At 39.5% G+C, this 14,417-nt stretch overlaps 1 protein-coding gene across 7 annotated transcripts in view; it reads left to right on the plus strand.

Moving 5' to 3' along the window:
- Nucleotides 1-14,417, plus strand: part of STARD13 (StAR related lipid transfer domain containing 13) — a 281,574-nt gene that overhangs the window by 111,272 nt on the left and 155,885 nt on the right. For 5 of the 7 annotated variants that reach the window (XM_079322443.1, XM_079322440.1, XM_079322445.1 and 2 more), the window contains 2 exons: nt 9,617-9,650; nt 12,710-12,763. In XM_079322443.1, coding sequence (XP_079178569.1) covers nt 9,617-9,650; nt 12,710-12,763 — 88 coding nt within the window. The remainder of the gene's footprint in view (nt 1-9,616; nt 9,651-12,709; nt 12,764-14,417) is intronic. The other 2 variants (XM_079322444.1, XM_079322446.1) reach the window with 1 other exon arrangement.

The following is a 14,417-nucleotide window of genomic DNA, read 5'->3' on the forward strand; positions in this document are numbered from 1 at the left end:
GACAGAAGATAGATGTGGATCAGTAAGTGTACCCTTTACTGTGAGGTTTTTCAATTTTCTGGTTGACACAATAATTTTCCCTTTAAAAGTTTATTCTTGTTGGGCTTGACTTGTAGTTCATATAAATCAGACCTACTTTGATTTAAGATCAGCTGAAGGAATGATGTTTTTTGTAAAATCAGTGCTTTTCAAAAGATTAATAGTGCCTTAAATCTAACTAGAAAAACAAATTTTAAGCAGTGGCCATTAACTTGAATTACTAAACAGAAAACAGAGAAAAATTATATTTGTCTCACAGTGATTAAGGACAAAAAGGTAAAGGCATGCAAGGTGATAGAAAAATCTCCATTCTTTCCATCAGCATTTAGTTGTAGTCCATGATATGTGTGTGAGTGGTATAAAAATTGTTCAACAAACATGTCATAAATGTTAACCAATGCTATGAAAAATTTATTTTTATTTCAATTGTCTGAAACTTCTCTATTACCACGTTTTATAATCCTATAATTTTAAGCACAGTTTATTCCACTTAGAAATGTTACTGAACTATGGATAACAGTAACACTGTGAAGACATTGTGGAATTTTCCACTAAAGGATCCTTGAATATTTCTAGGAAGGTCATGGTGCTTAGCTATCAAAAAAAAAAAAATGAAAAGGGGAACAGAAATTAATTGTTTGTCTGCATTGCAGAGAACCATAAAACAAGTTCCTCATATAGGAGCACAAGGTATGGAGATAGTTCTGTGCATATATTTGTTTTGGCTGTCCATGACAGCTGAGGAGTAATACATGCCAATTTTATAACCCCTTTGTGGGAGTGCAGTTATTTTACTTCATTTCAAGAAGTGAAGTGTTTCTTGGTTTTGGGGGGTTTTTTTCCCTTAAAAATAGCTTTAGCCAATACTACATATATTGACATGAGTTTGGATATGATTTGTGCTATTCAGGAATGGGGAGGGGGAGGGAGAGTATGGAGGGCAAGGGGGGGAAATTTAAGCTAGTCCCTAACAAATTTCTGCTCTCTCCTGTTGTCAGAGAAAAACACATGCAGGTGACTAAGTACCTCATTGTGACTTTTGCCAATGATTTTAAACATTGATATGACACAGAGGAGTTAAGGTCAATGCTTCTGTACAGTCATTTTGTGATGTCTGTAAGACAGTTAATTATAAATTATAAAATATGATTATGGCTGTGGAAACCTTAACATCTCTGACTTGCAGTTAGACTTGTGTACTAGGAGCTGCAAAAGTTAGAGACCAAACTGCCTAAGGGTTTGCTCTGCAGTAATAGCAGTAATGCAAGGGTCACTGCAGCAGTGGAGATGTTCATGACTAGCTGAAGAACATTCATTTCTTAGTTCAGTCAGTGCTGCGCTGACTTGCTGGAGGTTGCAGATTAAGCCAGTATGTGGGCACACAAATTTATGCTCTCTCACAACCTCAGCAATTTTTGCAGGAAAAAGATTGGTAGGGTGGGTGAATCAGAGGCACACACACACATAGATATTATCTAAAAGTGTGTGTATCTATATATGTGTGCATATGCTTCCTTGGGAGGGAAAGAGGGGGTGGTTAGGGTGCAGAATGTGTATGTTGTAGAGAAGACTTCTAGATCCAGTGTCTCCAGGGTGTGTTAAATCAAAAGCACAACCACAGTTAGTGTATAAAAATAAATACAAAATAAAATATAAAAAGAATGTATTCTTCACATATCCCTGCTTTACCTTTTGCTGAAAAATGACCACTAAACAAACCAGGGTCTGTTTTCCTCAAGAAGCCTAAAATGTTGACCAAGATTTTAACTGTTGGCTAATACACCAGTTTACTGGGAAAAGTGCATTTTTGTTTAAGACTAAATTACAGTGATGAGTTTTATTGACTGTGAAGGAGAATACCTGATATCCACTTAGAGCCTAGCCATGATGAAATATTTCTGTGGACACTCAGTAGTGAAAACAAACAAATTGCTGCTAACAGTGGTCTGAAGTTCATTCCCAGCTAAGTACTGCTCTGGGCCAAGCTAAAATAACACCACAGCTGTAGCCAGAGCTCACAGGGCTTGGTTTTCATGTGCTGCCATGGATTACTGCTAACTGCTGTTTGCTTTAGCAGTCACTCATTTCCCAGAGCAGGATAGCAGTCCCCAGCTTTCATGCCTCTCTTTGTTGTTGTGTGACCTCTTGTACCTTTCCCACTTAATTCTATCTGTAAAATAGATATAGCACTTCTTCCTACTCGAGAGGGTAAAAATGATAGCAATGTGTGACTCACTGCATTGTTCCAGAATTGTAAAAAGCAGGGGCTACTCTGGCCTCTCATTTTTGTTCATCTCTGTTTGGCAGTCATTGCTGCTCTTTTTTGTCTTTCTTCCTCCCACCTCCACCCCATCACATTTCCACCTGACCCCCACGCATATGTTGTGACAACTACATTATCTCCAGTTTTTATTCATGTCTTTGTTTATACAGAAGCATGGCTGGTTATCTTAGCACAGGACTGAGCATTAATTGTTGTTTGCACAGTTCTGAGAATGTTGATGTTAGTCCTGCTGCAGAGTCGAGAGTTCAGAATGACTAAGTGCTTCTGGGACTTGCTAAAGGTGAAAGCATAATGAAGAGGACAATTTTTGATTTTATCAGGATGGAATTTGCTGAGAGCTGTATCCTGTAAGGAAGTGATCCTTAAGGGTGGGGATTGGGAATTGGGCAGGATGAACTGAACATTTAGGACACTATGCAAACCAAAAGTGCATACATATTCCACAAGCTGTTTCCTTGGCTAAATTCTTGAGGTTGCCTGTACCTGCTTTGCAAGAGCATAATGCCCAACTGTCAGGTTAGATTTTAATTAGATTTTAAAATATTGGCTACTATTAAAGCATATCTAAAAGCACAAAAAGTGGGAAGTGCTGTTGAGAGTTTGTGTAAGTGAAAGAGAATGGGGGTTTATCCACTTTACACCAGGTGGAACCAGACCTGTTTGGCTGCCCTGGTCACCTTGAAGGGCCGAGGGGCATCTGTTTCTGCAGTGAAACATCTGTGTTCTGTCTTTCAGGTTTATCCAGCTGGCCACAAAGGGCAAAATAGTGACAACAGAGAAGCTGTTATCACAGCTTGCTTTGGTTAGAACATGGACTTCCATGAGCACAGTACAGAATCTCTGAAAATTTAAGAAAATTACCATGGACATATTAGAGCAAAGTAACCTTCTGGGGTTTTAAATATCAACATCTCAAATATAATACTAAAAATTTAATATTTTTGCCTGTACAGAGGGTTTTGCTAAATTAATTACAATGACCTCCAAAATCACACATATAATAAAATCTTTGAAGGTGAAGAAGGTATATAAACTTAAGATACCTTGGTGCCCTTTTTTCATGGTTTCAAGTACAAATATTGACAGAAATAGTATTTCTGTTCTGTGAAATGCTTTGCCAATTTGTAAAATTTTCTTATATGGTTCAACACAAAACGAATTGTTTCTGTTGAAGCTATCAAAATGAAAACTTTTAATAATTTGCTTTTTTATTTGATAATTCACATTCTCTGTTGAAAAGTTATGACAATTGACTTTTTAAATAGAAAAAGAGTGTGGAAAAAGGTCCTTAATATCTGCAAGCTCGAAATTACCACTTCTACTGATTCCCTTATTATTGCTCTCATCCTTCTGTGGGATTTATGTATCAGTTGCAAACTACTGCAGCATTTTTTTTTTGCCTTAATGTAGATGCTGGTATCTGAGTATACCTAGATATGTGGTATGGCATAGTCAGCAACAAAGAGGCTCTTGTTAACACAGAGACTTTTTGCTATCTGCTAAATAATAGGAAAATTTTCATGTTCAGACTTCCACTAGTTGTACTGGGGCCAAATTTGGGAGATCAGATATTTCACTCTTCAAGACCATGGAATAGTAAACACAGTCATTTTATCCCATAGGGGAAATCATAGGAGAAGCAAAGGTAATGTAGAGTGAATGACAGTAAAAAAACCCCAAGATTACAGAGTATTAAACAAAGTGTTTGCATTAGAGCAACATGTGAGACAGAGGAAATGGAGCTGTAATGGAGCTCTTATGATGAAAGCAGCAAATTAAACAGTAGAAACTGTTTGGGGATAAAATTAATGTTCTGCTGCTTTTGATTCCCATTTGTCAAGATGAGTGCTAGTGCTGGTGCAAGACAAATAAGCATGGCCAGCTGAGCAGCAGGGATGAATAGCATCATCCAATGTGATGGCAAAATGAGCAATTGCAATGGTTTAATACAGTAAAAAATAGAGGCACACCTTAGCACTCAGCACAAGTGTCTGCTCCTCACATGTTGGAACTGAATCCTCCTCAATATAAATTTGGTCATAACCCCCCAGGCTGTAATTGCTTGACACTTGGAAATCATATTAGCAGCTGCTAGAGGTAAAATCTCCCTGGTCTGTTAATATAATAAATTCTTTTAGATAAGTATGATAAATTACACTTAGTGAAATGCATGCTCCTTTACTGTTAGTCTTGTAGCTCATTTTCTTCTAATCTCACTTGGAACATTGTTGAAATGGTTTTCATTTTTTATATGCTTTATTATTGCCCTGCTCCACTTATTGTAAACCTTTTTTTTAAATGCTGTTCAAAAGCTTTCACTTTAAAATACTTTCCAGGCAGTTTTCTACTTGATCAAAGCTTTCAAAACAGCAACCATAAGAAATGCCACAGTATTTTCTAAACCTCTATCAATATTACATTGTCAAAATAGATACATATTTGTAGCAAACAGAAAAAAGCAATTTAATAACTCTTTCTTTTATGACAGTTTTTTGAACCAGCACTGATATGAGTGCAAAATTAAATAAAATAAATACTTAGACTAAAGTAAAATGTATTTTAAAAACTGCGAGTGAGGGTAATTTTGCCAACTAAAATACCAAACTAGGGAAAATAATTTTCAAATTTTCATTAAGTGCTCTTTAACAGCTGTGCACAATTATTAAATATGCTTTTATATCTCTAGGCAATATTTACAGTTTTGCCTTTTTAGAATACAGCTCAGAATATTAAGTTTAGGGTTTTCAAAAGACATGACTGTATCCTCTGAATTCTTACAGATTCTTGAAGCCCCCCTGTAAGTACTGAAAGGCTTCAGTGAGGTCTCCCCAGAGCCTTCTGTTCTCCAACTCTCTCAGCCTGTCTTCCTAGGAGAGTTGTTTCAGCCCTCTGATCATCTTTGTGGCCGTCCTCTGGGTCTATTCCAACAGAACCATGTTTTTTCTGTGCTGGGGTCCCCAGAGCTGGATGCAGCACTCCCTGTGGAATCTCATGATAGTGGAGTAGAGGGACAGCATCACCTCCCTTGACCTGCTGGCTATTCTTCTTGTCAACAAGCAAGAAGACTTGCTTGACTGCAGGCTGGGGAGATGTTTAATTTCATATCTTTGACCCCATTATGAATAGTTTGCAGCACAGGTTCAATGGAAGAAATGGAGAATTTGCCTTGCCCCTACTTTCTAACCTGGTGAGGAGGCCAGCATGTTGTGATGCAACATGTATGAGGCAGAATCCCATCCAACCAAGATCTGTCTTCCATGGCACAAGTGACTTCTCCAATAACACTCAGGCTGTATGTTAAATATGGTCTCTAATAAACACCTCTGCAGTGGTTGGATTTTAAAGGAAACTTATGAGCCCTGTTGTCAGCCTTCGAAGATCCATCTTAAGCATTAAAATCCAGCAGTGGTTTCAACCCTGCACCAAAGATGGGTGCCAAGTCTCTGAGAGAAATTGAATTTGTGACAGCGATCTCAATGGTATTTTCTGTGGAATAGCTTCAGTATTGCCATTATTCTCAGCTAATATGCTCTAGGGAACTTGGAAGTGCCATCTAGACTGAAGATCTCGTTGCAGGGGCTAGGGAACTTCAAGTTAAGGCTAACGTTGCTGGGTGTCATAATATTACTTCCCTTTTTGGGCTGTAGAATTTTATTTTGAAGTAGGAACTAGGATTTTCTCTCCTTCTGTCAACATCTTTCTGAAAGGCTTTAATAAATCTGCTATGCAGATGATTGAGTTTTGCATGGGGATTGCTGTTTTCCTCCTTTAAAACTGCCTATATGTCATTCTAATTAAAGCCTAGCAGGTTATTAAATTGCTAGAATGAAGAACCAGCATGATTTTCAGTCTTTATACTTTGCAGGACCTTTTTCAGTTTAGAGTGCTTTCCTTCAGTATCAGTGAACCAGTAGGAAGTCATACAGATTTATCCTTTTTCCTCTGCAAGGAGTATCATGTTTCAGATTGGTGCTGCTGGTTGCTCACCACAGAACATAAGCTTACAAAATCCAAAGCCTTTTTTATTAACAGCAGATGTAAAGTAGTCCTGTCCAAATGCCAGGGTTTATTTGATAGCAGTGATATTTTTGATACCATATCTATGTTGAATAAATTCTCTGGCTTTTTTATTAAATGTCTAGAAGAGTTATTTGCATTCTGAACAGATACACTAATTACCTCTTTTATTTGTTTTTGGAGGGTGTGATTTCCTGAGAGTGAATGATGACGGTTTGACAGGTACTCAGAAATATCAGTGGAAGATATGGGCATATTTGAAATGGGAACATAAAGGAGCTAATAACTAATAGAGGTTGATGGGGAAGAGGGAAGCAAAAGACTTGGATGCAAAATGGTCTTTTTTTTTCTTTGAAATGGTGTATGATATTACAGGATTGGCTGCTGGCATTGCAGAATCGCTGTGCTGTTGCAAATTAAAATGGTGTTGAAGTTGTTCAAGTCAACCATTTCATAATCTGTGTGCAAAAAGAAAGCTTTTATGTGACAATAAGCTTTCTGGGATGTTATTAAGTCATTTAATCCAGTTGTCTGATGAGTTCCATGCCCTGATCACTTATAACCATGTAAGATTATGTATGCATCGGAGAAACGGTTTTTTGATGTATATGTTTATTTTAGTTGTTGACTTTATACTGGTGTTATGTTTCTGCCTTCACTTCCACTTCATCTGAGGAGTTCATTTGAGTAATTTATTTCCACACAGAATGCCTTTCAGGAAAATCACAGAATCATTGAATCATTTAGGTTGTATAAGACCTCAAAGATCATCAAGTCCAGCCATTAACACTGTCAAGTCCACCATTTAACCATGTCCCTCAGTATCACATCTGCATCTACACCTTTCAAATACCTCCAGGGATGGTGACTCCACCCCTCCCTGAACAAATAGCCTGTCTCAATGCTTGGCAATGATTTCTGTGAAGTTGTTTTTCTTAAAATCCAATCTAAACTTCCCCTGGTGAAACTTGAGGCTGTGTCAGGTTCTTCATAAATATAACATGTCCACTTTTTTCCCACCAATAGATCCACAGCCATTCTTGAGCTAGCTGCTAAAAGCTGGGAGCACTATTGCCTCACTGGCTCATCCTGCTCTGATTATAGAGCACAGGGTGACACTGCCCAGGAAAACTTTTAGAGACCTATGCTCACAGAGGTGAACATGGGATGGCCCTGCTGAAACACAGGACTGCTGAGGGGGAGGATTAAACCCAGCATCTAAACATTTCTGGCTTCTGTGGGCTGTTTTACATGCTTCAGCAAATAAAACATGGATATATCAGCAGAGAGTGTTTATCTTTGGCTTCTGTTTGTCACTTCCACTTGCAAAATTGTTACAGCTGGAGTTGTACGCAAATGATTTCTTTATTATTCATAGCAGCAGGTGCTGCAACAGTCTTTTGGCTAGAGTTGTACTCTCTTGGTCCATGGTTTCTATATATTTGATTAGCTGGTGCCATGCTGTTCAGATGGGTTGCTAGTCCTCCAATAAATGTATTTTGTTACACAATCAGTTATATAGTGTGTTATCATTTCCATAAATCACTTTTAGTTGGCAGCTTTCTGTTGCCACTTGGGATTGTTCCAGCAATAATTTGCATCCTTTTTTGTATGGCATCCTAAAAAGATCTTGGAAGTTAACATAGCCTGAGTATGATTTTAATAGCTGTCCTTCTGGCAGCACTAGAACACACAAACCAGCTATCCATGAAGGACTGACGTATTTATTTTTGATTCACATATCATTTATGTATTTTTCAAGAAGTGTTTATCCAAAGATTCAGTATAACAATTTAGGCATTGACCGGGCATATGCCAGAGTTGTGATGCTAAAAATCAGGTGCCTGTCCCCAGGCAAGGTGATAACACTGCAGCTCACTGAAGAGTGGAGAGATAATATGATATGCCCCACTCAGAATGGCATCCCAAAAACCTGGCACACTCATGTGGGACCTGCCTGTCCCTTGCCAATTGCCAATTGTGTGCCTGAATTTCTTACTTCTCTGTGGAAACGAGATGCTTTGCCACTAATGAAACCTGATTTGAACTCAGCTGCTCGTTATCTTCCCATCAGAAGTGACCACTCCACTTGATCCCTGCTGGCTAAAGATAGGTCAGCTTCAGCTGCTGCTCAGGCAGCAATGGAGCAAGAGGCTCTTTTTGAATGACATTGCCTTGCAGAAGGCAAAAAAAAAAAAGTAGCTTAGCTGTGCTTTCCCTATTATTGAGAGATGTCAGTTCCATGCTCAGAGGAGGAATTTTCCAATATCTCAATAAATTCTTACCTTAAATAAAAGGTAAATAAAAATCATGTTTTCATAGACAGATTCCTATCAAGGCTCAGGAGCAATATTGACAGAAGAGATAACGGAGCACTTGGTATATCTGATGGAAAGGTGCAGACAGTTGTCCATGTGGGGACAAGCAGATAACAGGAACAGGGAGTGTGTCACTGCACAAGGCATGGGAGTGGCTGTCTTTGCAGTTGCCTGCATATTGGGCACTTCACACTGGTACCTGAGGAATCAGTTCACCCTTGTGTTTAATTTAAAAAAAAAATAGGTGCAGTTTCACCCATTATGCTAGTTTCGTTTACAGCCTGCATTGCTGAGTTGATGGATCTGTGAAAGGAAATGCATTTAATCACTGTCAACAACCTCCTCATTTGGGCACTGAAAGCTATTAAAGAGAAAAGTAATGGACCAAGAGGTGCATCCAAGTGTGGTGTTAATGGCACCTCTTTCATTTAGCATGGCAAACCCAAAGCATCTAAGTGAAAAATACAAAGAAAACAACATGGCAGGTCAGTTTGCCCAGGAGCCTCAGCAGAGCAACCCTCTCTAGGGCACAGATGAACAGGAAACATGCATCTACCTTTCTGAGTCACAGTGTCCTGTTTCTTGCCCATCAGTAGAGCTGCCTATGCAACTTTTCAGCAGCCTGTCTGCTCCCTGAACCCCACTGGCACTGCAAGACCCTTTCAGGCACATTCTAGTGTGTTGTACCTCATGTATCCTTGCAGCACATTCTCTGCTTGTAGAGTGTGTTCCTAGATTCCATCACTGCAAAACTGGTGAACCTGATTTGAGTATGGGTGCCAGATTGTCATTAGCATGCAAAACTAGCTATTCTGCACTATTTTTATTGATAAACTCTGGATTTTATGCCTTGTGTAGGGTGGTGACAATTAATAATTACATAGATTGTCATCTTGAAATGTGGAACGTATTTGAAGGAAAAATGTACCATTATTAAAGAAAAATCACTTTCTTACAGATGCTGTTTCAGAGGCTGTGCAAGGAAAAAGCAGGTAAGGCTGCATCATTTCCTGAAAGTTTCTTGGTGGCTTGTGTAACCATGTGTGCCCAGGGAGTCTCTGCTATTAAATGGGTGTTCAGTGCATTTGTGACAATTGCTTCCATGCTGCTGTTCATGACCTACTGGTGTAGGATTAAGATGGTTCTTAGGAAAGCTGGTAATTCATCACCTTTCTACTTACACCTTGCAAGGTAGGTTCTGAAATAATGGGGATAAACCCAAGCATTTTTTACTGGTGTCAGAGTGGGACTCAAGATCCTGCCATGGCACTAGTGTGTGTGTGTGTGAGGGGCGAGTTGAGAGGAGGAATTCCTCAGCTTTTTCTGTCTCAGTGGTCACTCAGCAGCTGAATCTGATGAAGAGGCTCATTACAGAGGCAGATTTTTCAAAAAATCTAGCAACCCTCTGGGACCCACATGTCCCGAGTGGCAGTCACAATGCCTGATTTCTCCCTTAGCAGAACCCCACTATCTGGTTGAGACATTTTTCAATATTAACAGCATTAGTGAGTTTGACCATTATGGAGGAATTATTTAGGGCCAGCAAAACAACAAGACCAGAGCAGTAAGCAGAGCTAAAGACCCAGATACCCTTAACTGCACATACATTATCATGCCAGGAGCTAAGGAAAGGCTTGGATAGACAGATATGTACACACATAGATCCTGGTTCAGCAAGATAGTTAACACACAATTAAACCCACATTTGACAAAAACGATTAATTGCAACAGGCATAAGAAACTGCTTGGATGATTTGCTTAATTGAGAGTAAATGTCCTTATTAAATTGTAATGAAGCACAATTAAGAAATACAGAGAAAAGGAACTGCTTCCCAGAATGTGGGTTACTGGAGTTTAATAAAAGCCTCACAGTTTTGCAAAAAGAAATGTCCCCAAAGTCTAGATGAGTCCTCCTTCCCACAGAAGTCTTTGCCAGCTAGAAATATTTCAGTCATAAACAAACTGACCTCTGGAGTCATCCATTTCTGACTGTGTTTTCTGTTTTGTTAGTCAGGATGTATGCACTGTGTGCCAATTAAAAGGAAAGCAACTGGACATTGCTGTTGTAATAAACCCTCTGTCCCTAGATGACTTAGCATCTTTTTTTTTGGCCTGAAGGACTAGTTTAAGCCAGTTTGCTCACTCAGTGATTTCTTCTTGCATCTGTCTCTGGTCTGAACTGCAGTTCATTCCAGGGGCCAACCTTAAGTCAGAATCAAATGAATGCAGCTTTTTGGAGCCAATTTCTCTGATTCAGTGGCTCTGCTGGCAAATGTGGTGGCTTAGCAAAATTCCAGAAACCCTGGGCTAGAAAACTCAGGTCTCTGTAGGGAACTCCACCCTCATGTAGTTAACATCATGTCAACAAAACATGAAGGCTGCTGAGCATAGTGTAAATGTACATATTTTCATTCAAGCTCTATACAAATTAATTTTCCTGCTTTATGATTTGGATGTGCATTTATTACATGATGGTATTTGTCAATGAAACACATGCCCTTTTCCAAAGCTAAAATATTTCAGAAGTTCTGAGATTAATTGGGCAATTTTTAAAATTGTATTCATTGCTGGATCAAAACCTTTCTGTGCCACAGAAGGCTCATTTTATAGAGAGGATGAAAATGTGTCAATTGCACATGCATTCTAAATTAAACTAATTATTTCAGCAGTGTTCCCATTTTTTAGTATGATTGATTTATAATTGTTTTACTTTTATGACAATATTAATTTTGTCACTAGAAGAGATGAAGTTTTAGCACTCATCCTAATGTCAGAACTGTAGAATGATGGTTGAAAATCTGATGACTGCAGGCACAAAAGAAGGTCATTTTCTGACACAGTTTGGTCACTGAGGTGAAACTTTAGTCATAAAAATCTAGCAAATGGTAGAGCTGATAATAAATTTATCATTAAAATGCTTCTGGCAGAAAATGTCCATTTCTTCAAATAGAACATTTTACAGGAAAAGGCTAGCATCCTTTAATTTCTATTTCAAATAGTTTCTGTAAAATAGGCACACATGTCTCAACATACAATGATTTAACAGTCTTCAAAGTGAGAAGTGTTAATTTTTATTTAACTTTGAAACTTTCAGCTTTGAAATTTATTACATTGAAGTATTAAAAAAACAGAGAGAGAGAGATAAAGAGAAAACATTATTTAAATTTTAAAAAAGGGCAAATCTATGTCTTGAACTGAGGGACAGTTCCAGATTTGCAGTTGCTAAACATTTCTGATATTTTCTGTGCTTTCTGGATAATAAATGTTCTGTTTTGGAATTTCTGGCATGAGAAGAAAACCTGTCCTGCCTGTGTCAGCCTCACACAGAACACAGCACTCACTCAAGTTTTTTTTCTGCACTCTCCCTTACATCCTTACTTCTTAGTCTTTCTCATTCTCTTTTATCATTATTCTTCTGACCCCATTCTTGGTGAGATCTGTAAGCTCTCAGAGGCCAAAAGCATTTTTTCCAAAGTGCAGTGGGTCACTCTGGCCTCCCCATCAAAGAGCACCAATAACCCCACCCTGTCAGGAGCTGGGGATGCACAGGGCAGCTCAGAGCTGCTGCAGCCTTTTCTCCAAGGCTGGGCTGCCCTCAGCTTCCAGTCATTCTCCATGTGAACTATTTCTGCGTGGGAGAGGGGAAAACCCTGCCTTTTGGAATGCTGTTCTCTCTCTTGATTAATTTTACTTTTTTTTCCCTCAAATAAATGCATTATTTTCGGGCTTCCATTAGTTGGACTTGTAGTGGTTGCCTCAGAATATGTTAAGCAGAATATCCAGAATGTGTCTAAGAAAAGCTAAAGTTGCACAGACCACCCAGCCACACCATAGAATCTCATTTGAAGTACCAGCATTGCTGGCAATGTCACTGCATGCTTGCCAGGCCTTGTGTCATTACTTCCAGATGTAATAACATTGGTACTTATAACAGTGCACACACTGGAATTAATGATGATCTAACCATTTGGAAAAAAAAATTAAATAATGATGAGATGTGATTCTAGAGGCATGAATTTATTCTGCTTTCTGTTTTCTTTAATCATGACAGGATGCAGCATGAGCCAGTGGCTCCCTGGGGACTGGGGCAGACACAGGAACAGAGGTCAGAGAGTTCGAGGATGGGGCCTGGGGACAGGGATGAGCCAGGGATGGGATGGGATGTCAGTCTGCAAGTTGGATCACATGGCTGGGGAGGGCTATGGCAGAGAACAGCCCTGCCACAGCATCATGGGGCTGGGATGGAGAGCTCTGGGTTGGGCTGATATGGAGTTCCACAAAGACTTGGAAATTTGTATATTTATATAATTTCATACTATTAAGGAAATACAGTGTTATTTGGACTTAGACCTAGGCTGCAGATGCAGTGTTGCCCACACCCTTTGAGATGTAGTTAGCAAAGTGCAAGAGGGGACAAGCAGTTTGGAGTGGAAAAGCTGGTTTCACACAGACAGGCTCAGCCCTGGCCTGAGGTAAGCAAGTTGTCTGTTGGCTTTCTGCAGAAGTGGTAGACAGGATGGCAATTCACACTTGTACTGCTTGTATGTGATGGCATTAATAAGCAAGTGTTACAAATATGTAAAAAATACCCTGTTCTGTGGCTTTACCAAGACCTGTGAAAACACCAGATTCATCCACTGAACTCTGTTTTTTTTGAGAATGAATGTGGCTATCTGATGGTACCTGTGGTTTCAGCCATGCAGCCACATTCCTGCTGTCATTAATAGATTATGCCATTAACAGGACTGCCCCAGTGCCCTCACCATGCAACAGACCACTCTGTTCAAGTCATCCTCAGCAATGCTTTTCTTCTCATATTGCCAGGTACATAACACCAAACCCAGTCTGCACCACCTACCTCTTCTGCCCTTGCGATGTAGGAGGTTCTAACTGTGTGCTGTGGTACCCCAGAGAACAGCTTGCATAGCTGCTCCTCTTGCTGCCAGATTGCTGCTGGGTTTGTAGGTAGCCTGTGGCAATCACTTTTAAAATCTGGCTGACTGATGCTGTGTGTCCTTACTGTCCTCAGTATATGTCTTAGCACAAAACATTCCGCTCAGACTGAGCATTCTAGCTGCTTAATGTATTTTGAAGTTATCACCACATAGCTCAAGATGACTAACAAAGAGCACACTTCATCACTGGTAGGGAAAATGAGCCCTCACTTTGCTGACAAAAATTTGAAGTCGGATTAAAAGCTGACACATCCTCTATTTTAGTGGTATGTATGAAACACTAAATATAGCAGCGTGCTCGTGTATTTGCTGATGCATGGTAATGTAGTCTGTAGCAGAACAGCAATGGGCTGGCAAGGAAGATGGTGCACTGCAGTAATACGATAAAATCCTCGTGTGACCTTGGCCATTTCAGAATACTCCTCAGATAATTGTGTATCCTTGACTGATATAATGCAAAATTCAAACGGGGTAGTAGTGGTCCCAGGGCTTTAATGAGCAGCCTGCAATGTTTGCCCAAGCATAATGCAAATTGATTTCAGGGAGAGGTCTCCACAGTGTAAGAAACAGAACTGTGCTATATAGCACAGCTGTATATAACAACTGCCAACAATGGGCCTGATTCTGGGAAATGGGAGGGAACTGTAACTCCATCTGGCTCCTGTTAGAAACTGAAGGTGCTTGATTCATCACAAAATCAAACCTGAGTACAGTACTTTCAACTGATTACATATTTTTATGTTTCCATAGTCATATAAGGTTTTATGCTCATGGTTTTATTTTACCTTTGCTGCAGTCCCTGGG

Source organism: Erithacus rubecula, assembly GCF_903797595.1.
Source record: "Erithacus rubecula genome assembly, chromosome: 1".
NCBI classification, from domain to species: Eukaryota; Metazoa; Chordata; class Aves; order Passeriformes; family Muscicapidae; genus Erithacus; species Erithacus rubecula.